The following is a 22,894-nucleotide window of genomic DNA, read 5'->3' as shown; positions in this document are numbered from 1 at the left end:
CCCTCTCCCTCCCTCCTCCCATAATCCAACCTATTTTTCTCTACCTCCTCATTCGCTCTCTCCCCCTTCCATCTCTTTCCTGCAGAGTGTTTTCTTGTTAATTGAAAGGCAGTCAGTGATGAATCAGGGAGAGGGAGATTTGCTGTTCACTGCTGACGGCAAAACCCAACACTCAGCAGAGAGAAAGATTGGAGGGATGGAAGTAGAGGGGGATAGAGGGAGGGATGGAAATAGAGGGGGATAGAGGGATGGAAGTAGAGGGGGATAGAGGGAGGGATGGAAGTAGAGGGGGATAGAGGGAGGGATGGAAGTAGAGGGGATAGAGGGAGGGATGGAAGTAGAGGGGGATAGAGGGAGGGATGGAAGTAGAGGGGGATAGAGGGAGGGATGGAAGTAGAGGGGGATAGGGGGAGGGATGGAAGTAGAGGGGGATAGAGGGAGGGATGGAAGTAGAGGGGGATAGAGGGAGGGATGGAAGTAGAAGGGGATAGAGGGAGGGATGGAAGTAGAGGGGGATAGAGGGAGGGATGGAAGTAGAGGGGGTTAGAGGGAGGGATGGAAGTAGAGGGGGATAGAGGGAGGGATGGAAGTAGAGGGGGATAGAGGGAGGGATGGAAGTAGAGGGGGATAGAGGGAGGGATGACAAACCGCAGCTCAGCAGGAAGAGTGAGAGATGGAGGGATGGAAGGAACGATGGATGGAGGGACAGAGGTCAGGAGGGAGGAAAAGCCCAAGAGGGAAAGATGGAAAGAGGGAGAGATGGAGGGAAGGAGAGATGGATGGGAGGGCTGAGGTGAGTTCTTGGTTTTAGTTAGAATGTCCCTCCCTCCCTTTCTTCCTTTGTTTTCTCCTCTTCTCTTTTTCTTTGACTCTCTCTCTTTCAGAGTGCTGATGCTGGGAGCTAGAGTGCTTACTCCACACCAGACTTATATTAGGCCCATTAGCTCTCTCTCTCTCCCTCCTCCCCCTCTCTCCCTCCCTCCCTCCTCCTTTTCTCCCCCTCTCCTAGCCTCCCTATCCTCCCTCTCCTCTCCATCAATCAGCAGATCAGTGTGTGTGCGTGTGTCTTAGAGACTTTGAGCCAAATGGCCAAAAAATGCCTATCTAGCTAATGAGTCCGGACCTCACTCTGTCCAGACCCATATCCTGCTCTCTCACCCTTTCTCTGTCTCTCTTTCTCTGTCTCTCTTTCTCTCTCTCTTTCTCTCTCTTTCTCTGTCTCTCTCTCAATTCAATTCAAATTTCAATTGAAGGGCTTTATCTCTCTCTCTTGTGCCTTTGATTGAGCCTGGAAGAAGGACAGGATTTACACTTTTGGGACTATTTAATTGGTTCCATTGTGCCAGGCAAGCTCAATCAAGTGCAGTAAAGTAGAGTAGTACAAGACGTTCCGGTCCAGTCTGATCTGGTGTTGTCTGGTAAGCAGTCAAGTTGAGTTCTGGGTCGTCTTCAGGTCCCGTCGCAGTGCGGTGGTTGTTTAAGTGATTCTCTCTCCTCCAGCCCGTTGAGATTGGGTTGTCTGACCAGGCTTTTTGGCCCACTCCTCCAGTCCTGCTTCTGGAACACCAATAAAACAGTCTGCATCTACCAGTAGAGACCACAGACAGTCTTGTACAGCTAACCTTCTGGAACACCAATAAAACAGTCTGCATCTGCCAGTAGAGACCACAGACAGTCTTGTACAGCTAACCTTCTGGAACACCAATAAAACAGTCTGCATCTGCCAGTAGAGACCACAGACAGTCTTGTACAGCTAACCTTCTGGAACACACCAATAAAACAGTCTGCATCTACCAGTAGAGACCACAGACAGTCTTGTACAGCTAACCTTCTGGAACACCAATAAAACAGTCTGCATCTGCCAGTAGAGACCACAGACAGTCTTGTACAGCTAACCTTCTGGAACACACCAATAAAACAGTCTGCATCTACCAGTAGAGACCACAGACAGTCTTGTACAGCTAACCTTCTGGAACACCAATAAAACAGTCTGCATCTGCCAGTAGAGACCACAGACAGTCTTGTACAGCTAACCTTCTGGAACACCAATAAAACAGTCTGCATCTACCAGTAGAGACCACAGACAGTCTTGTACAGCTAACCTTCTGGAACACCAATAAAACAGTCTGCATCTACCAGTAGAGACCACAGACAGTCTTGTACAGCTAACCTTCTGGAACACACCAATAAAACAGTCTGCATCTACCAGTAGAGACCACAGACAGTCTTGTACAGCTAACCTTCTGGAACACCAATAAAACAGTCTGCATCTGCCAGTAGAGACCACAGACAGTCTTGTACAGCTAACCTTCTGGAACACACCAATAAAACAGTCTGCATCTACCAGTAGAGACCACAGACAGTCTTGTACAGCTAACCTTCTGGAACACCAATAAAACAGTCTGCATCTGCCAGTAGAGACCACAGACAGTCTTGTACAGCTAACCTTCTGGAACACCAATAAAACAGTCTGCATCTGCCAGTAGAGACCACAGACAGTCTTGTACAGCTAACCTTCTGGAACACACCAATAAAACAGTCTGCATCTACCAGTAGAGACCACAGACAGTCTTGTACAGCTAACCTTCTGGAACACCAATAAAACAGTCTGCATCTGCCAGTAGAGACCACAGACAGTCTTGTACAGCTAACCTTCTGGAACACCAATAAAACAGTCTGCATCTACCAGTAGAGACCATACACACACACACACACACACACACACACACACACACACACACACACACACACACACACACAGTCTTGTACAGCTAACCTAAGACACAATTAAGTCTCATTCAAAATCATATTTTCCCTAACCCTATCCTTAACCCAAAAACCTAACCCTAGCTCCTAAAACTAACCCTAACCCTAGCTCCTAACCCTAAACCCTAAAACTAACCCTAGCTCCTAACCCTAAACCCTAAAATCAAATCAAATCAAATGTATTTATATAGCCCTTCGTACATCAGCTGATATCTCAAAGTGCTGTACAGAAACCCAGCCTAAAACCCCAAACAGCAAGCAATGCAGGTGTAGAAGCACGGTGGCTAGGAAAAACTCCCTAGAAAGGCCAAAACCTAGGAAGAAACCTAGAGAGGAACCAGGCTATGTGGGGTGGCCAGTCCTCTTCTGGCTGTGCCGGGTGGAGATTATAACAAAACATGGTCAAGATGTTCAAATGTTCATAAATGACCAACATGGTCGAATAATAATAAGGCAGAATAGTTGAAACTGGAGCAGCAGCACAGTCAGGTGGACTGGGGACAGCAAGGAGTCATCATGTCAGGTATTCCTGGGGCATGGTCCTAGGGCTCAGGTCCTCCGAGAGAGAGAAAGAAAGAGAGAATTAGAGAGAGCATATGTGGGATGGCCAGTCCTCTTCTGGCTGTGCCGGGTGGAGATTATAACAGAACATGGCCAAGATGTTCAAATGTTCATAAATGACCAGCATGGTCGAATAAAACTAACCCTAGCTCCTAACCCTAACCCTAAACTTAACCCTAGCGCCTAACACTAAACCCTAAACCTAACCCTAGCTCCTAAACCTAATCTCAACCCTTAAAGTAATTCTAACACTAATTATAACCTTAACCCTAGCTCCTAACCCTAAACCTTAAAACTAACCTTAACCCTTAAGGTAATTCTAACACTAATTCTAACCTTAACCCTAGCTCCTAACCCTAGCTCCTAACCCTAAACCCTAAACCTAACCCTAGCTCCTAAAACTAACCCTAACCCTTAAGTTAATTCTAACACTAATTCTAAACTTAACCCTAGCTTCTAACCCTAGCTCCTAACCCTAAACCTTAAAACTAACCCTAACCCTTAAGGTAATTCTAACACTAATTCTAACCTTAACCCTAAACCCCTAGAAACAGCATTTAACCTTGTGGGGACTAACAAAATGTCCCCAGTTGGTCAAATGTTTGTTTGTTTACTATTCTGGTGGAGACTTCTGGTCCCCTCAAGAATAGTTAAACAGGTCCACACACACAAACACACACACACACACACACACACAAACACACACACACACACACACACACACACACACACACACACACACACACACACACACACACACACAGGCGCACACAGGCGCACACACACTACTCAGTGAAGTAAATACATCACATTACCTGCACTGGTTTATACTGAACAAAAATATAACCGCAACATGCAACAATTTCAAAGAGTTCACTGAGTTACAGTTCATATGAGGAAATCAGTCAATGTAAATAAATGAATTAGGCCCCAGTCTATGGATTTCACATGACTGGGAATACAGATATGCATCTGTTGGTCACAGATACTTATAAAAAGGTAGGGGTGTGGATCAGAAACCCAGTCAGTATCTGGTGTGGCCATTTGCCTTATGCAGCGTGACACATCTCCATAGAATTGATCAGGCTGTTGATTGTGGCCTGTGGTTGTTGTCCCACTCCTCTTCAATGGCTGTGTGAAGTTTCTGGATATTGGTGGGAACTGGAATACGTTGTCGTATACATCGATCCAGAGCATCCCAAACATGCTCAATGGGTGACATATCTGGTGAGTATGCAGGCCATGGAAGAACTGGGACATTTTCAGCTTCCAGGAATTGTATACAGATGCTTGTGACATGGGGCCGTGCATAATCATGCTGAAACATGATGGCGGTGGATGAAAGGCACGACAATGGACCTCAGGATCTCGTCACGGTGTCTCTGTACATCCAAATTGCCATTGATTTAATGCAATTGTGTTCGATGTTTGTACCTTATGCCTGCCCATACCATAACCCCACTGCCACCATGGGGCACTCTGTTCAAAATGTTGACATCAGCAAACTGCTCGCCCACACAACACCATACACGCTGTCTGCCATCTGCCTGGTACAGTTGAAACCAGGATTCATCCATGAAGAGCACACCTCTCCAGCGTGCCAGTGGCCATCGAAGGGGAGCATTTTCCCACTGAAGTCGGTTACGACGCTGAACTGCAGTCAGGTCAAGACCCTGGTGAGGATGACGAGCATACGGATGAGCTTCCCTGAGACGGTTTCTGACAGTTTGTGCAGAATTTCTTCGGTTTTGTGCAAACCCACAGTTTGATCAGCTGTCATCAAACCCACAGTTTGATCAGCTGTCATCAAACCCACAGTTTGGTCAACTGTCATCAAACCCACAGTTTGGTCAACTGTCATGAAACCCACAGTTTGATCAGCTGTCATGAAACCCACAGTTTGATCAACTGTCATCAAACCCACAGTTTGATCAGCTGTCATCAAACCCACAGTTTGATCAACTGTCATCAAACCCACAGTTTGATCAACTGTCATCAAACCCACAGTTTGATCAGCTGTCATCAAACCCACAGTTTGATCAACTGTCATCAAACCCACAGTTTGATCATCTGTCATCAAACCCACAGTTTGATCAACTGTCATCAAACCCACAGTTTGGTCAACTGTCATCAAACCCACAGTTTGATCAGCTGTCATCAAACCCACAGTTTGATCAACTGTCATCAAACCCACAGTTTGATCAACTGTCATCAAACCCACAGTTTGATCAGCTGTCATCAAACCCACAGTTTGATCAACTGTCATCAAACCCACAGTTTGATCAGCTGTCATCAAACCCACAGTTTGATCAGCTGTCATCAAACCCACAGTTTGATCAGCTGTCATGAAACCCACAGTTTGATCAGCTGTCATCAAACCCACAGTTTGATCAGCTGTCATCAAACCCACAGTTTGATCAGCTGTCATGAAACCCACAGTTTGATCAGCTGTCATCAAACCCACAGTTTGATCAGCTGTCATCAAACCCACAGTTTAATCAGCTGTCATCAAACCCACAGTTTGATCAGCTGTCATGAAACCCACAGTTTGATCAGCTGTCATCAAACCCACAGTTTGGTCAACTGTCATCAAACCCACAGTTTGATCAGCTGTCATCAAACCCACAGTTTGATCAGCTGTCATCAAACCCACAGTTTGATCAGCTGTCATCAAACCCACAGTTTGGTCAACTGTCATCAAACCCACAGTTTGATCAGCTGTCATCAAACCCACAGTTTGATCAGCTGTCATCAAACCCACAGTTTGGTCAACTGTCATCAAACCCACAGTTTGATCAGCTGTCATCAAACCCACAGTTTGGTCAACTGTCATCAAACCCACAGTTTGATCAGCTGTCATCAAACCCACAGTTTGGTCAACTGTCATCAAACCCACAGTTTGATCAGCTGTCATCAAACCCACAGTTTGGTCAACTGTCATCAAACCCACAGTTTGATCAGCTGTCATCAAACCCACAGTTTGATCAGCTGTCATCAAACCCACAGTTTGATCAGCTGTCATGAAACCCACAGTTTGATCAGCTGTCCAGGTGGCTGGTCTCAGCCGACCCCGCTGGTGAAGAAGCTGGATGTGGAGGTCCTGGGCTGGTTACACCTGGTCTGTTGTGAGGCCGGTTGGATGTACTGCCAAGTTCTCTAAAACAACATTGGATGTGGCTTATGGTAGAGAAATGTTGCGTTTTATATATTTTTTCCATATATGAAGCTGGACACACTTTAATTTGCACAAGGCTACACTGGTGTCAATGATGTCATTGTGGTGAGGTATTTAGCTGAGGTAGTGCACAGCTGTCATCACCCAGAGTCCTATGGGCTACACTGGTGTCGATGATGTCATGTCTATAGTGATGATGTGATCTCTATAGTGTACATCACGTCTGACTGTGCGTCACACAGTGATGTCATCCTTACACAGTGATGTCACCGTCCCCAAGACCTGAAGACTCTAAGTGTTATATACTTAGCAAAGACACATCCTGCTAAGTGTTAGGGCCGGGGTGTTCCCCCTTGTCCAGCACCTAATGTGATTCTGCTAAGTTATACGGCCATACTCGTTTATACTTCCCCCCCTTAACCGTCTCAGGATGGCAGGGAGCCGAGCGGTTAAGAGCTTTGTGCCAGTAACTGAAAGGTCGCTGGTTCGAATCCCCCAAGCCGACTAGGTGTCAAATCTGTGAGCACTTGGTAATTGCTCCTGTAAGTCGCTCTGTTTAATGGTGTCTGCTAAATGACCTCAACGTAAATCTTGAAAGCTTTGAACACATCAATCAGAGCTCTAAATGGATGTCTTCCTGTCTGTCCTGTGAGCTACAGTCAAGGGTCACTATGTAGGAGATCGGGTGCTGTCCTGATCCATCTCCTCCATTATAGCAGCCTGGTCCATCCTAACCCATGTCCTGATCCATCTCCTCCATTATAGCAGCCTGATTCATCTCCTCCATTACAACAACCTGGTCCATCCTGACCCATGTCCTGATCCATCTCCTCCATTATAGCAGCCTGGTCCATCCTGACCCATGTCCTGAACCATCTCCTCCATTATAGCAGCCTGGTCCATCTCCTCCATTATAGCAGCCTGATCCATCCTGACCTATGTCCTGATCCATCTCCTCCATTACAGCAGCCTTGTCCATCGCCTCCATTATAGCAGCCTGATCCATCTCCTCCATTACAGCAGCCTGATCCATCTCCTCCATTACAGCAGCCTGGTCCATCCTGACCCATGTCCTGATCCATCTCCTCCACTATAGCAGCCTGATCCATCTCCTCCATTACATCAGCCTGATCCATCTCCTCCATTACAGCAGCCTGGTCCATCCTAACCCATGTCCTGATCCATCGCCTCCATTACAGTAGCCTGATCCATCTCCTCCATTATAGCAGCCTGATCCATCTCCTCCATTACAGCAGCCTGGTCCATCCTAACCCATGTCCTGATCCATCTCCTCCATTACAGCAGCCTGGTCCATCCTAACACATGTCCTGATCCATCTCCTCCATTATAGCAGCCTGATCCATCTCCTCCATTACAGCAGCCTGGTGCATCCTAACCCATGTCCTGATCCATCTCCTCCATTACAGCAGCCTGGTCCATCTCCTCCATTACAGCAGCCTGATCCATCTCCTCCATTATAGCAGCCTGATCCATCTCCTCCATTACAGCAGCCTGATCCCTCCTCCATTACAGCAGCCTGATCCATCTCCTCCATTACAGCAGCCTGATCCATCTCCTCCATTACAGCAGCCTGATCCATCTCCTCCATTATAGCAGCCTGATCCATCTCCTCCATTACAGCAGCCTGGTCCATCCTGACCCATGTCCTGATCCATCTCCTCCATTATAGCACCTTGGTCCATCTCCTCCATTACAGCAGCCTGGTCCATCCTAACCCATGTCCTGATCCATCTCCTCCATTACAGCAGCCTGATCCATCTCCTCCATTATAGCAGCCTGATCCATCCCCTCCATTACAGCAGCCTGGTGCATCCTAACCCATGTCCTGATCCATCTCCTCCATTATAGCAGCCTGGTCCATCTCCTCCATTACAGCAGCCTGATCCATCTCCTCCATTACAGCAGCCTGGTCCATCTCCTCCATTACAGCAGCCTAGTCCATCACCATTACAGCAGCCTGGTCCATCCTAACCCATGTCCTGATCCATCTCCTCCATTACAGCAGCCTGTTCCATCTCCTCCATTACAGCAGCCTGGTCCATCTCCTCCATTACAGCAGACGGGACCATCTCCTCCATTACGGCAGCCTGATCCATCTCCTCCATTACAGCAGCCTGATCCATCTCCTCCATTACAGCAGCCTGATCCATCTCCTCCATTACACAGCCTAGTCCATCTCCTCCATTATAGCAGCCTGATCCATCTCCTCCATTACAGCAACCTGATCCATCTCCTCCATTACAGCAGCCTGGTCCATCTCCTCCATTACAGCAGCCTGGTCCATCCTGACCCATGTCCTGATCCATCTCCTCCATTACAGCAGCCTGGTCCATCTCCTCCATTACAGCAGCCTGGTCCATCTCCTCCATTACAGCATCCTGGTCCATCTCCTCCATTACAGCAGCCTGATCCATCTCCTCCATTACAGCAGCCTGATCCATCTCCTCCATTACAGCAGCCTGATCCATCTCCTCCATTACAGCAGCCTGGTCCATCTCCTCCATTACAGCAGCCTGGTCCATCCTAACCCATGTCCTGATCAATCCCCTCCATTACAGCAGCCTGGTCCATCTCCTCCATTACAGCAGCCTGGTCTATCTCCTCCATTACAGCACCCTGGTCCATCTCCTCCATTACAGCAGCCTGATCAATCTCCTCCATTACAGCAGCCTGATCCATCTCCTCCATTACAGCAGCCTGGTCCATCCTAACCCATGTCCTGATCCATCTCCTCCATTACAGCAGCCTGATCCATCTCCTCCATTACAGCTGCATGATCCATCCTAACCCATGTCCTGATCCATCTCCTCCATTATAGCAGCCTGGTCCATCTCCTCCATTACAGCAGCCTGGTCCATCTCCTCCATTACAGCATCCTGGTCCATCTCCTCCATTACATCAGCCTGGTCCATCCTAACCCATGTTCTGATCCATCTCCTCCATTACAGCAGCCTGATCCATCTCCTCCATTACAGCAGCATGATCTATCCTAACCCATATCCTGATCCATCTCCTCCATTATAGCAGCCTGGTCCATCTCCTCCATTATAGCAGCCTGGTCCATCTCCTCCATTACAGCAGCCTGGTCCATCCTAACCCATGTCCTGATCCATCTCCTCCATTACAGCAGCCTGGTCCATCTCCTCCATTACAGCAGCCTGGTCCATCTCCTCCATTATAGCAGCCTGGTCCATCTCCTCCATTACAGCAGCCTGATCCATCTCCTCCATTACAGCAGCCTGATCCATTTCCTCCAGTACAGCAGCATGATCCATCCTAACCCATGTCCTGATCCATCTCCTCCATTACAGCAGCCTGGTCCATCCTGACCCATGTCCTGGTCCATCTCCTCCATTACAGCAGCAGGTCCATCTCCTCCATTATAGCAGCCTGATCCATCTCCTCCATTACAGCAGCCTGGTCCATCCTAACCCATGTCCTGATCCATCCCCTCCATTACAGCAGCCTGGTCCATCTCCTCCATTACAGCAGCCTAGTCCATCTCCTCCATTATAGCAGCCTGATCCATCTCCTCCATTGCAGCAGCCTGGTCCATCCTGACCCATGTCCTGATCCATCTCCTCCATTACAGCAGCCTGGTCCATCTCCTCCATTACAGCAGCCTGGTCCATCTCCTCCATTACAGCATCCTGGTCCATCTCCTCCATTACGGCAGCCTGATCCATCTCCTCCATTACAGCAGCCTGATCCATCTCCTCCATTACAGCAGCCTAGTCCATCTCTTCCATTATAGCAGCCTGGTCCATCCTGACCCATGTCCTGATCCATCTCCTCCATTACAGCAGCCTGATCCATCTCCTCCATTATAGCAGCCTGGTCCATCCTGACCCATGTCCTGATCCATCTCCTCCATTACAGCAGCCTGGTCCATCTCCTCCATTATAGCAGCCTGGTCCATCCTGACCCATGTCATGATCCATCTCCTCCATTACAGCAGCCTGATCCATCTCCTCCATTACAGCAGCCTGATCCATCTCCTCCATTACAGCAGCCTGGTCCATCTCCTCCATTACAGCAGCCTGATCCATCTCCTCCATTACAGCAGCCTGATCCATCTCCTCCATTATAGCAGCCTGGTCCATCCTGACCCATGTCCTGGTCCATCTCCTCCATTACAGCAGCCTGGTCCATCTCCTCCATTGCAGCAGCCTGGTCCATCTCCTCCATTACAGCGGCCTGATCCATCTCCTCCATTACAGCATTGATCTGCCTGGTGTCTTCAAAAGATACTGAAGGACAATGTGAACCCACTCACCCACACATCTAGCACACTGCCCTTTTTCTGAGGTGAAACACTCTGTCCCTCACTCACTACAGTGGAGAAACAAACAGATGGGGAGAGAGAGAGAGAGAGAGAGAAATGGGGGAGGGAGAAAGAGGGGGCTTCCGTCAGAGTTGCTGTGTGAACGCTCCCAGAATGACAATGCTGAAAGAGAGAGTGAGAGAGATGTAATCCTCTCCCCATCTTTCACATCCCTCACTCATCCCACCTCTTATTTCCAAGTCTTTCTCTATTTTACCTGCCTTCTTTCCTCCTATTTCTGTCCTTCCCTCTCTGGGATGGTGCTGACTGCTCTCTCTCTCTCTCCCTCTCTCCCTCTCTCTCTCTCTCTCTCTCTCTCTCCCTCTCCCTCTCCCCTCTCTCTCTCTCTCTCTCTCTCTCTCCCTCTCTCTCTCTCTCTCTCTCTCTCTCTCTCTCTCTCTCTCTCTCTCTCTCCCTCTCTCTCCCTCTCTCTCCCTCTCCCTCCCTTCCTCTCTGCCCCTACCTCTCTCTCTCTCTCTCATTCTTCTATCCCTGTTATGTCTTGTTCTTCCTTCCACCTCCCTTTCCTATTTTTCTCTCTGGAATGGTGCTCCCTCCCTTCCTCTCTCTCTGCATATTTTTCTCCCCCTCCTCTCTTCATCTTTATGGAATAGCAATGCTCTCTCTCTCTCTCTCTCTCTCTGTATCGAGGGCTCCATACAGTGGTAGAGCGGTGAGAGAGAGAAAGGATGCAGAAAAGGGGGGTGGTGTGTGAAGTCAGAGAGAAGGGGATGAGGGTGGTGGTGTGTGAAGTCAGAGAGAAGGGGATGAGGGTGGTGGTGTGTGAAGTCAGAGAGAAGGGGAGGAGGAAGGGGAGGAGGGGTGGTGTGTGAAGTCAGAGAGAAGGGGATGAGGGTGGTGGTGTGTGAAGTCAGAGAGAAGGGGATGAGGGTGGTGGTGTGTGAAGTCAGAGAGAAGGGGAGGAGGAAGGGGAGGAGGGTGGTGTGTGAAGTCAGAGAGAAGGGGATGAGGGTGGTGGTGTGTGAAGTCAGAGAGAAGGGGATGAGGGTGGTGGTGTGTGAAGTCAGAGAGAAGGGGAGGAGGAAGGGGAGGAGGGGTGGTGTGTGAAGTCAGAGAGAAGGGGATGAGGGTGGTGGTGTGTGAAGTCGGAGAGAAGGGGAGGAGGGTGGTGGTGTGTGAAGTCAGAGAGAAGGGGAGGAGGAAGGGGAGGAGGGGTGGTGTGTGAAGTCAGAGAGAAGGGAAGGAGGGTGGTGGTGTGTGAAGTCAGAGAGAAGGGGAGGAGGGTGGTGGTGTGTGAAGTCAGAGAGAAGGGGAGGAGGAAGGGGAGGAGGGGTGGTGTGTGAAGTCAGAGAGAAGGGGATGAGGGTGGGGGTGTGTGAAGTCAGAGAGAAGGGGATGAGGGGGTGATGTGTGAAGGCAGAGAGAAGGGGGGAGGGGGTGGTGTGTGAAGACAGAGAGAAGGGGACGAGAGTGGTGGTGTGGGAAGGCAGAGAGAATGTGAGGAGGGTGTGGGTGTGGGAAGGCAGAGAGAAGGGGGGGAGGGGGTGGTGTGTGAAGACATAGAGAAGGGGACGAGGGTGGTGGTGTGGGAAGGCAGAGAGAAGGTGAGGAGGGTGTGGGTGTGGGAAGGTAAAGAGAAGGGGAGGAGGGGGTGGTGTGTGAAGGCAGAGAGAAGGGGAGGAGGGTGGGGGTGTGGGAAGGCAGAGAGAAGGGGATGAGGGTGGTGGTGTGTGAAGACAGAGAGAAGGGGATGAGGGGGGTGGTGTGTGAAGGAAGAGAGTAGGGAAGGAAGGGGGTGTGTTGCTGGGGCTTCCTGCGGGGTTGCCGTGTGAACGCTCTCTGAATGACAATGCTGCTCTCTCAGTGTTGCTCGATGCTACCACCAGGGCCTCCACACACACACACACACACACACACACACACACACACACACACACTCTCTCTATATTGTAGGGTACACTGTTACTGTACTGCTGCATGCATCTTTCCATACATGCATTGCGGCTGCCTGGTGCTGGTATACACATCTACACATCTACACATCTACACATATACACACATACACACATCTACACATCTACACACATACACACATCTACACATCTACACACATACACACATATACACATACACATCTACACATATAGACATCTACACATCTACACATACACCCACATACACATCTACACATATACACATATACACACATACACACATACACATCTACACATATACACATCTACACATATACACACATGCACACATATACACATATACTCATACACACATATACACATCTACACATCTACACATCTACACATCTACACATATACTCATACACACATATACTCATACACACATATACTCACATACACACACATACACACATACACATATACACACATACACACATACACACATACACACATATATACACATATACACACATACACACATATATACACATATACACACATATACACATATACTCATACACACATATACTCACATACACACATACACATATACACACATACACACATACACACATACACACATACACACATATATACACATATACACACATATACACATATATACACATATACACACATATACACATATACTCATACACACATATACTCATACACACATATACTCATATACACATATACTCATATACACATATACTCATATACACATATACACATACACACATATACTCATACACACATATACTCATATACACATATACTCATATACACATATACTCATATACACATATACACACATATACACATATACTCATACACACATATACTCATATACACATATACACATATACACATATACTCATACACACATATACTCATATACACATATACACATATACTCATACACACATATATACACATACACACATATATACTCATACACACAAACGGAATAGAATATAAATATACACTGTGTACAAAACATTAAGAATGCTTGAGCGTGAAAAATCCCAGCAGTGTTGCAGTTCTTGACACAAACCGGTGTGCCTGGCACCTACTACCATACCCCGTTCAAAGGCACTTCAATCTTTTGTCTTGCCCATTCACCCTCTGAATGGCACACATACACAGTCCATGTCTCAAAAATGTACCTTAACAGACTGATAAATTCATTTACAATATCATTCCAAAGATTCCTAACTATCCAAACAATCCCACTGCATCAAAACAAGTGGTCAAAGTGAATAAACTTTATTGATAACAAAGTTATTTCAGAGAGAGGATTCTGATAGGGATGATAAGGTAACGATGCAATCACACAAATTAGGCTTGCACCCCAAATGGCAACCTATTTAGTGTCCGACTTTTGAGTTCTGGTCAAAAGTAGGGCACTATGTAGGGAATAAGGTGCCATTTTGGACGCATTCCAGCGCAGGCAGGTCACTCGTTATACAAGTCAGTATTCGACCGTCCATCCATGTCTTAGGATGTCGGGAGATGACATGGCTACTAGCCACTACGGGTAACAGTGAGTGCTGTTACCTTCAAGTAGACGCTGGATTTGCTCCCAAACCTTAACCCTAACCTTAACCATTCAGAATTAATGCCTAACCTTAACCCTTACCTTAACCATTCAGACTTAATGCCTAACCTTAACCCTTACCTTAACCATTCAGAGTTAATGCCTAACCTTAACCCTTACCTTAACCATTCAGACTTAATGCCTAACCTTAATCCTTACCTTAACCATTCATACTTAATGCCTAACCTTAACCCTTACCTTAACCATTCAGACTTAATGCCTAACCTTAATCCTTACCTTAACCATTCAGACTTAATGCCTAACCTTAACCCTTACCTTAACCATTCAGACTTAATGCCTAACCTTAACCCTTACCTTAACCATTCAGAGTTAATGCCTAACCTTAACCCTTACCTTAACCATTCAGACTTAATGCCTAACCTTAATCCTTACCTTAACCATTCAGACTTAATGCCTAACCTTAACCCTTACCTTAACCATTCAGAGTTAATGCCTAACCTTAACCCTTACCTTAACCATTCAGACTTAATGCCTAACCTTAACCCTTACCTTAACCATTCAGAGTTAATGCCTAACCTTAACCCTTACCTTAACCATTCAGACTTAATGCCTAACCTTAATCCTTACCTTAACCATTCAGACTTAATGCCTAACCTTAATCCTTACCTTAACCATTCAGACTTAATGCCTAACCTTAACCCTTACCTTAACCATTCAGAGTTAATGCCTAACCTTAACCCTTACCTTAACCATTCAGACTTAATGCCTAACCTTAACCCTTACCTTAACCATTCAGAGTTAATGCCTAAACTTAACCCTTACCTTAACCATTCAGAGTTAATGCCTAAACTTAACCTTGGAACGATACAGCGAAGTAACCAAACACGTTTGCATCAATTTTGACATTTTACGTTTGAGAAACATGGATGAACGTGTAATTCTGACGTGAGACTGTGAGATCTTGTTGGCCCAGAGATGAAAGGAACACAGTGGATTTTTAATACAATGATTGTATTGCTGAGTTTAAGTTTATTTATTTAGCTTATATTCATATTGACTGTTTAGATCTATATATGATGTGTCACAATGTTTTTACACGTTGAGATGGGTATTATTCTGCATGTTCATGTTATGATTGTGAGTTTGTTTTTCATACAGGTGCTTAACTATTCTGTGTCCCCATCCTAACACGAGACAGACAGACTGACAGACTGACACAGATAGAGAGAGAGAGAGAGAGAGAGAGAGAGAGAGAGAGACATTATTTTGCCATTCTTCCCTCCTTATTATCTTCTGTTTCACATGCTAAATAACTTAGAAAGAGGTTCCCATCTCATCTACCATCCTTAGAGTCCGTTTTGGTTGGTCGTTTTCTGTGATCGTTCAAGCATAACGATACCCGCCTCTTCTCTCCCCTCCTCTCCTTTCCTCTCCTCTCCCCTCCTCTCCCCTCCTCTCCTTTCCTTTCCTCTCCCCTCCTCTCCTTTCCTTTCCTCTCCCCTCCTCCTCTTTCCTCTCCCCTCCTCCCCTTTCCTCTCCTCTCCCCTCCTCTCCCCTCCTCTCCTTTCCTTTCCTCTCCCCTCCTCCCCTTTCCTCTCCCCTCCTCCCCTTTCCTCTCCCCTCCTCTCCCTTCCTCTCCTCTACTTCCCCCTCCTCCCCTCTTCCCCGCCGCTTCCCGACACTCGCACTCTCTGGCGCTTACAGGACGGCCTCTCTCTCGGTTCCATCAGCGGGAACCGGGCTGTTTATTGTGTCAGTAACGCGCGTGGTGCCCGTTAGCCACTGACAACCGAGAATGTGAACCGATGGCCATGATGACGAATATATAGTGCTTCACCTGGCGTTTTAGAGAGCTCAGTCGGACCCTGTTTGCCAGTGTATTTAAAGGATTAATTGGTATGGATCCAAAGCCTCACGTGATCCAAGTATAGCGAGATACAGTCAGAATCACGTCATGATCAGTGGTCTTTGGATGAGTGTAGGTAGGCTACACTCTATTTAGGCTAAGTGCAGTGCGGCTCACTAGTCTCAATTAAAAATGAATGCAGTTCTAAGTTATTCTTTCAGAACCATGGAGAGCTCACGTGGTGCTGATGCAACATTTAACTTTTCTCTGTATCTTAGGCCACATAGCCTATACCGTTTTCTCAAAATTTGTCATACTGTCTCATTCACAGCATTCAGGAATCTGTGTCGCTGTTTTCAGAACCATGGACAGCTCCGGTGGGACTGAAATCGCTGTGGACTTTTCCCAACCCTCAAGAGATGATGCTTTCAACAGTTAGCAAATGATCATGATTCACCTTATTCAGGAGTAGGCTAGGCTATTATTTCAGCACCATAGACAGCTCCTGCTTGACTGTGGGGTGGCAGGTAGCCTAGTGGAGCTTTGAACTAGTAACCGAAAGGTTGCAAGATCGAATCCCCGAGCAGAACTCTGTCGTTCTGCCCCTGAACAAGGCAGTTAACCCACTGTTCCTAGACCAGTTAACCCACTGTTCCTAGACCAGTTAACCCACTGTTCCTAGACCAGTTAACCCACTGTTCCTAGACCAGTTAACCCACTGTTCCTAGACCAGTTAACCCACTGTTCCTAGACCAGTTAACCCACTGTTCCTAGACCAGTTAACCCACTGTTCCTAGACCAGTTAACCCACTGTTCCTAGACCAGTTAACCCACTGTTCCTAGGACGTCATTGTAAATAAGAATTTGTTCTCAACTGACTTGCCTAGTTAAATAAAGGAAAAATAAATCGTAGAACCTAGAAGTAAAACAACCTCTCTTCAATTCTCTGTTCTCATTCTGGAGCCAGGGACTAACGGACAATTCTGTCCAATAAAACACTTTTGAAAAGAATCCCATTCGTTGAAACTCTCGGGTTCAGTCAGTTCCTCTGTATTCCTCGTCTCTCTTGGATTTTGGAAAGGCGACAGCATGGGTTTATTTAGCGCGAGCAAACAGCTTGCGAACGGCAGCTCTGGGCATACACCTCCAAAAGCTTCTCAGATGCACGTGCCAGGCCGACAGACGGTCCTGATGAGTGGAGGGTTCGGTAACATAAAAATATTAAAATATATCTACTGAGAACGCCTCTGCCCCACATAAATTGTCCTAAAAAATGAAAGGTAGGCCCTTTCCTTACCTAACAGCGCAATTGTGGATAACTAAGTCTATGCTTGCAGACTCCACAGAATTCATAAACTGACACATACAGTATACTAGGTTACAGTAACTGGTTTGCTTCTCCACCAAAATAAAGCTACACTTGGTCACCAGTCACAGGATGGTAGTAGAGCTAGGCTGCAGTACTCCCTCAACATTAGCCATAACTCACAGTAGGCCTACTATTGGTCACCAGTCACAGGATGGTAGTAGAGCTAGGCTGCAGTACTCCCTCAACATTAGCCATAACTCACAGTAGACCTACTATTGGTCACCAGTCACAGGATGGTAGTAGAGCTAGGCTGCAGTACTCCCTCAACATTAGCCATAACTCACAGTAGGCCTACTATTGGTCACCAGTCACAGGATGGTAGTAGAGCTAGGCTGCAGTACTCCCTCAACATTAGCCATAACTCACAGTAGGCCTACTATTGGTCACCAGTCACAGGATGGTAGTAGAGCTAGGCTGCAGTACTCCCTCAACATTAGCCATAACTCACAGTAGGCCTACTATTGGTCACCAGTCACAGGATGGTAGTAGAGCTAGGCTGCAGTACTCCCTCAACATTAGCCATAACTCACAGTAGGCCTACTATTGGTCACCAGTCACAGGATGGTAGTAGAGCTAGGCTGCAGTACTCCCTCAACATTAGCCATAACTCACAGTAGACCTACTATTGGTCACCAGTCACAGGATGGTAGTAGAGCTAGGCTGCAGTACTCCCTCAACATTAGCCATAACTCACAGTAGGCCTACTATTGGTCACCAGTCACAGGATGGTAGTAGAGCTAGGCTGCAGTACTCCCTCAACATTAGCCATAACTCACAGTAGGCCTACTATTGGTCACCAGTCGAAGTCACAGCAGGATGTTGTGAAGTGTATTGCAGTATTTGTTAAATGCACTTTAAAAACATTTTGATTGTATTTTATTTTGTCGAATAGAGCTAGCTACTCCCTCTTCTGGCTACACAGGTGTACAAAATAACCATAACACACAGTAGACATATTAGGCTACTAAGCTACACCTACAGGCTATACATTACATTAGCTTTGGGTTGATGTAGCCTAATACACCCAATATAAACCTCAATATATACCCCAATACCCTGTATGTAGCCTAATATATACCAATACCCTGTATGTAGCCTAATATATACCAATACCCTGTATGTAGCCTAATATATACCCCAATACCCTGTATGTAGCCTAATATATACCAATACCCTGTATGTAGCCTAATATATACCAATACCCTGTATGTAGCCTAATTTATACCCCAATACCCTGTATGTAGCCTAATATATACACCAATACACTGCATGTAGACTAATACACCTAATATATACCCAATACCCTCTATGTAGCCTAATAGATACCCCAATACCCTGTATGTAGCCTAATAGACCTAATATATGCCCCAACACCCTGTATGTAGCCTAATATATACCCCAATACCCTGTATGTATACTAATATATACCAATACCCTGTGTGTAGCCTAATATATACCCCAATACCCTGTATGTAGCCTAATATATACCCCAATACCCTGTGTGTAGCCTAATATATACCCCAATACCCTGTGTGTAGCCTAATATATACCCCAATACACTGTATGTAGCCTAATATATACCCCAATACCCTGTGTGTAGCCTAATATATACCCCAATACCCTGTATGTAGCCTAATATATACCCCAATACCCTGTATGTAGCCTAATATATACCCCAATACCCTGCAAGTAGACTAATATATACCCAATACCTTGTATGTAGCCTAATATATATCCCAATACCTTGCATGTAGCCTAATACACCTAATATATGCCCCAATACCCTGTATGTAGCCTAATATATACCCCAATACCCTGTATGTAGCCTAAGATATACCCCAATATCCTGTATGTAGCCTAATACACCTAATATATGCCCCAATACCCTGTATGTAGCCTAATACACCTAATATATACCCCAATATCATGTATGTAGCCTAATACACCTAATATATGCCCCAATACCCTGTATGTAGCCAAATACACCTAATATATACCCAATGCCATGTATGTAGCCTAATACACCTAATATATACCCCAATACCCTGTATGTAGCCTAATATATACCCCAATACCCTGTATGTAGCCTAATATATGCCCCAATATCCTGTATGTAGCCTAATACACCCAATATATACCCCAATACCCCATATGTAGCCTAAAACACCTAATATATACCCCAATATATACGCCAATAAACCGTCTGTAGCCTAATATATACCCTAATACACTGTCTATAGCCTAATATATGCCCCAATACCCCGTATGTAGCCTAATATATACCAATATATACCCCAATATCCTGTATGTAGCCTAATACACCTAATATATACCCCAATATATTCCCCAATACCCCGTATCTCTCTCTCTCTCTCCATCGCATTACAGTATGTGTAAATAGCGAAAAGGGCAAATTGGACTGGGTACGGTTTATGGTGCTGGTGCTTTTGACACTTGGCGTCGTGTAGAGCCAGAGCCAGAGGGAAGAGCCATGAGCAGCTTGCTTCTCCATCTTGCTGCTTGGATAGTTACCGGAGAGCTACCGGATAACGGATAAGTGAATCGGGGCGGGTGGCTCGAGGCACATCATGTGCTGCTGCAAAGCTTGGCCAGAGATTTGAGGACGGCGCTCCCGTAGCATTAAATTGATCAGATGCCCTACTCTAGCTCAACCTGCCAGCTGATCGCATAGAAGGAAAGCAAGCTCTCTCTCTCACTGACTCACTCCCTCTCTCTCCCTCCCTCTCCCTATCTCTCTCACTGACTCACTCTCTCACACGCACTTGCTCAAGCTCCCCGGATTTTTCAGTCTCCAAGGCATGCAGATCTCCAAGACCATATAGCCTCCGGACCGAACGTTACCGCGAGTGACAGAGCGTTTCCCCCGAGGGCGAGGTGAAAAGAAAAAGGAAAAGCATACCGTACCGGCGGGCGGGCGGCGTGGGCTTTGGTTTTTGGTTTGGGGGAGCGTCGAGCTTGGGGGGGGGGGGTGTGTGATGGAGGCAAAGCGGTACCTTGGCTGCGCCCGCGCCTTGCCTGGTGGCGGAGAAGACACGAGCTGCTACTAGAGTGAGAATCCAACTGACCGCGCGTCAGCCGCTGTAGCTGTCGGTCGACGTCTCCTGCACAGAACGGGTGATGCCACTTCTCCACACGGCCGTTTTCACCTCATCCATTTTAGGATTCTATTCACACATTCGGATTCTTCTCCGAACCTTGGAATATAGATGATTAGTGTGGCATAGATTTTTCTCTTTTCTCCTCCCTCCCTTCCCCTTAATTTTATGTAAAGGAGAGAAAGGGAAGACCAAGACTCAGGGACAGCCTGTTTTCATAGACTATAGACTGTATTTTCAACATCTCCAAACGCATGCTCTCTTGCTCACGCCCCAACCTGAGCACCACGGCTTCTTGCTTTGAGAGAGAGAGAAAAACTAAAATCACAAAATATCAACAAATGTGACTTAGGGTTAGGTTTTAGGAAAGCCCCATCGGCGCCATTTGAGGATAAGCCAACATAGAGGAGGCATACGGCTGGATTTGGCTATTGCTCGTCTCTACTATAGGCTATCAAACATTGCGGATGGTACTGAAAATGATTAATTATTAAGGATTTTTGCCCGTTTTCTATTCTCGGCTATTTTTATCTCCAACGAGGACAAGACAACTGCAGATCCTCTCAAGCTGAACTACTGGAGGAAAAGACGCAGTATATATATAATGTAGGCTAGTTATCTTAGCCATCATCAATAGGCTAAGATAGCGATTTTTAACCACGAACTGCTCTCGCCTGGAACAACAAACCACGCCACCACCTCTCTCTCTCCCACATCACCCACCCGTTCTCCATTTCCACTCTAAGCACACACAGCGAGAGAAGTGAAGCCACCGTTTGCTCTCTCTCCTCTCCTCAACTCCCCCCCCCCCCTCTCTCCAATGGAGGTGTCTTGGTCGTGAAGACCTGCTAGAGTGAGAGAGTATTGTAGACCTATAGACTAACAGACAGACCGACAGAACGACAGAAAGACCCACTGCCACCTATAGGTTCTGCATGTGTGTTTCCTCCGGAGATCGATGGGGTGTAATGTGGAACGATCACTGTGACTATCCTCTCTGGTTCTTAACGATCGCCGTCTGGTCTCCCCACTCCCTACAGAATGGCACGCTTCGGTGACGAGGTGCCGAACCGAGGAGGTGGAGGAGGCGGAGGTGGAAGTGGAGGCGGTGGCAATGCCGGTCCTCTGGGGGCCCCTGGCCGCGGCGGGAGTCGGCAAGGCGGACCCCCGGGGGGCCAGCGTGTGTACAAGCAGTCGATGGCCCAGCGGGCCCGGACTATGGCTCTGTACAACCCGATCCCGGTCCGACAAAGCTGCTTTACACTCAACCGCTCTCTCTTCATCTTCAGTGAGGACAACTTTGTGAGAAAAGCTGCCAAAAAGATTACTGAATGGCCATATCCTTTCATAACCTAATGGTGAACTATCATATCAGATCGAATGGATTTAAGGTACTGTACAAATGTGTGTTGTGTGGGATTGTGTGTTAGGCCTATGTGTTGTGTTGTGTGGGGTTGTGTGTTAGGCCTATGTGTTGTGTTGTGTGGGGTTGTGTGTTGTGTTGTGTGGGATTGTGTGTTAGGCCTATGTATTGTGTTGTGTGGGGTTGTGTGTTAGGCCTATGTGTTGTGTTGTGTGGGGTTGTGTGTTAGGCCTATGTGTTGTGTTGTGTGGTGTTGTGTGTTAGGCCTATGTGTTGTGTTGTGTGGTGTTGTGTGTTAGGCCTATGTGTTGTGTTGTGTGGGATTGTGTGTAAGGCCTATGTGTTGTGGTGTTAAGCCTATGTGCTGCGGTGTTAGGCCTATGTGTTGTGGTGTTAGGCCTATGTGTTGTGGTGTTAGGCCTATGTGTTATGGTATTAGGCCTATGTGTTGTGTTGCGGCGTTATACCTATGTGTTGTGTTGTGGTGTTAGGCCTATGTGTTGCGGCGTTAGACCTATGTGTTGTGTTGTTAGGCCTATGTGTTGTGGTGTTAGGCCTCCTATGTATTGTGGTGTTAGGCCTCCTATGTGTTGTGGTGTTAGACCTATGTGTTGTGGTGTTAGGCCTATGTGTTGTGGTGTTAGGCCTATGTGTTATGGTATTAGGCCTATGTGTTGTGTTGCGGCGTTATACCTATGTGTTGTGTTGTGGTGTTAGGCCTATGTGTTGCGGCGTTAGACCTATGTGTTGTGTTGTTAGGCCTATGTGTTGTGTTGTTAGGCCTATGTGTTGTGTTGCAGTGTTAGGCCTCCTATGTGTTGCGGTGTTAGGCCTCGTATGTGTTGCGGTGTTAGG

The 22,894-nt window shown here is 46.8% G+C and overlaps 1 protein-coding gene across 1 annotated transcript in view; it reads left to right on the top strand.

Annotated features, from left to right (window-relative positions):
• LOC118940348 (translation initiation factor IF-2-like) overlaps positions 1 to 22,159 on the top strand; it is a 142,793-nt gene extending 120,634 nt beyond the window's left edge. Inside the window, exon 3 of the mRNA XM_036949204.1 lies at positions 21,717 to 22,159. Within this exon, the coding sequence (XP_036805099.1) occupies positions 21,717 to 22,032 (316 nt within the window). The 3' untranslated portion in view covers positions 22,033 to 22,159. The remainder of the gene's footprint in view (positions 1 to 21,716) is intronic.
• Positions 22,160 to 22,894: the final 735 nt, after the last annotated feature.

The sequence above is a fragment of the Oncorhynchus mykiss genome, chromosome 17 (genome assembly GCF_013265735.2).
Source record: "Oncorhynchus mykiss isolate Arlee chromosome 17, USDA_OmykA_1.1, whole genome shotgun sequence".
NCBI classification, from domain to species: Eukaryota; Metazoa; Chordata; class Actinopteri; order Salmoniformes; family Salmonidae; genus Oncorhynchus; species Oncorhynchus mykiss.
Note: the sequence above shows the minus strand (reverse complement) of the source record. Positions and strands in the feature narration are given on the sequence as shown.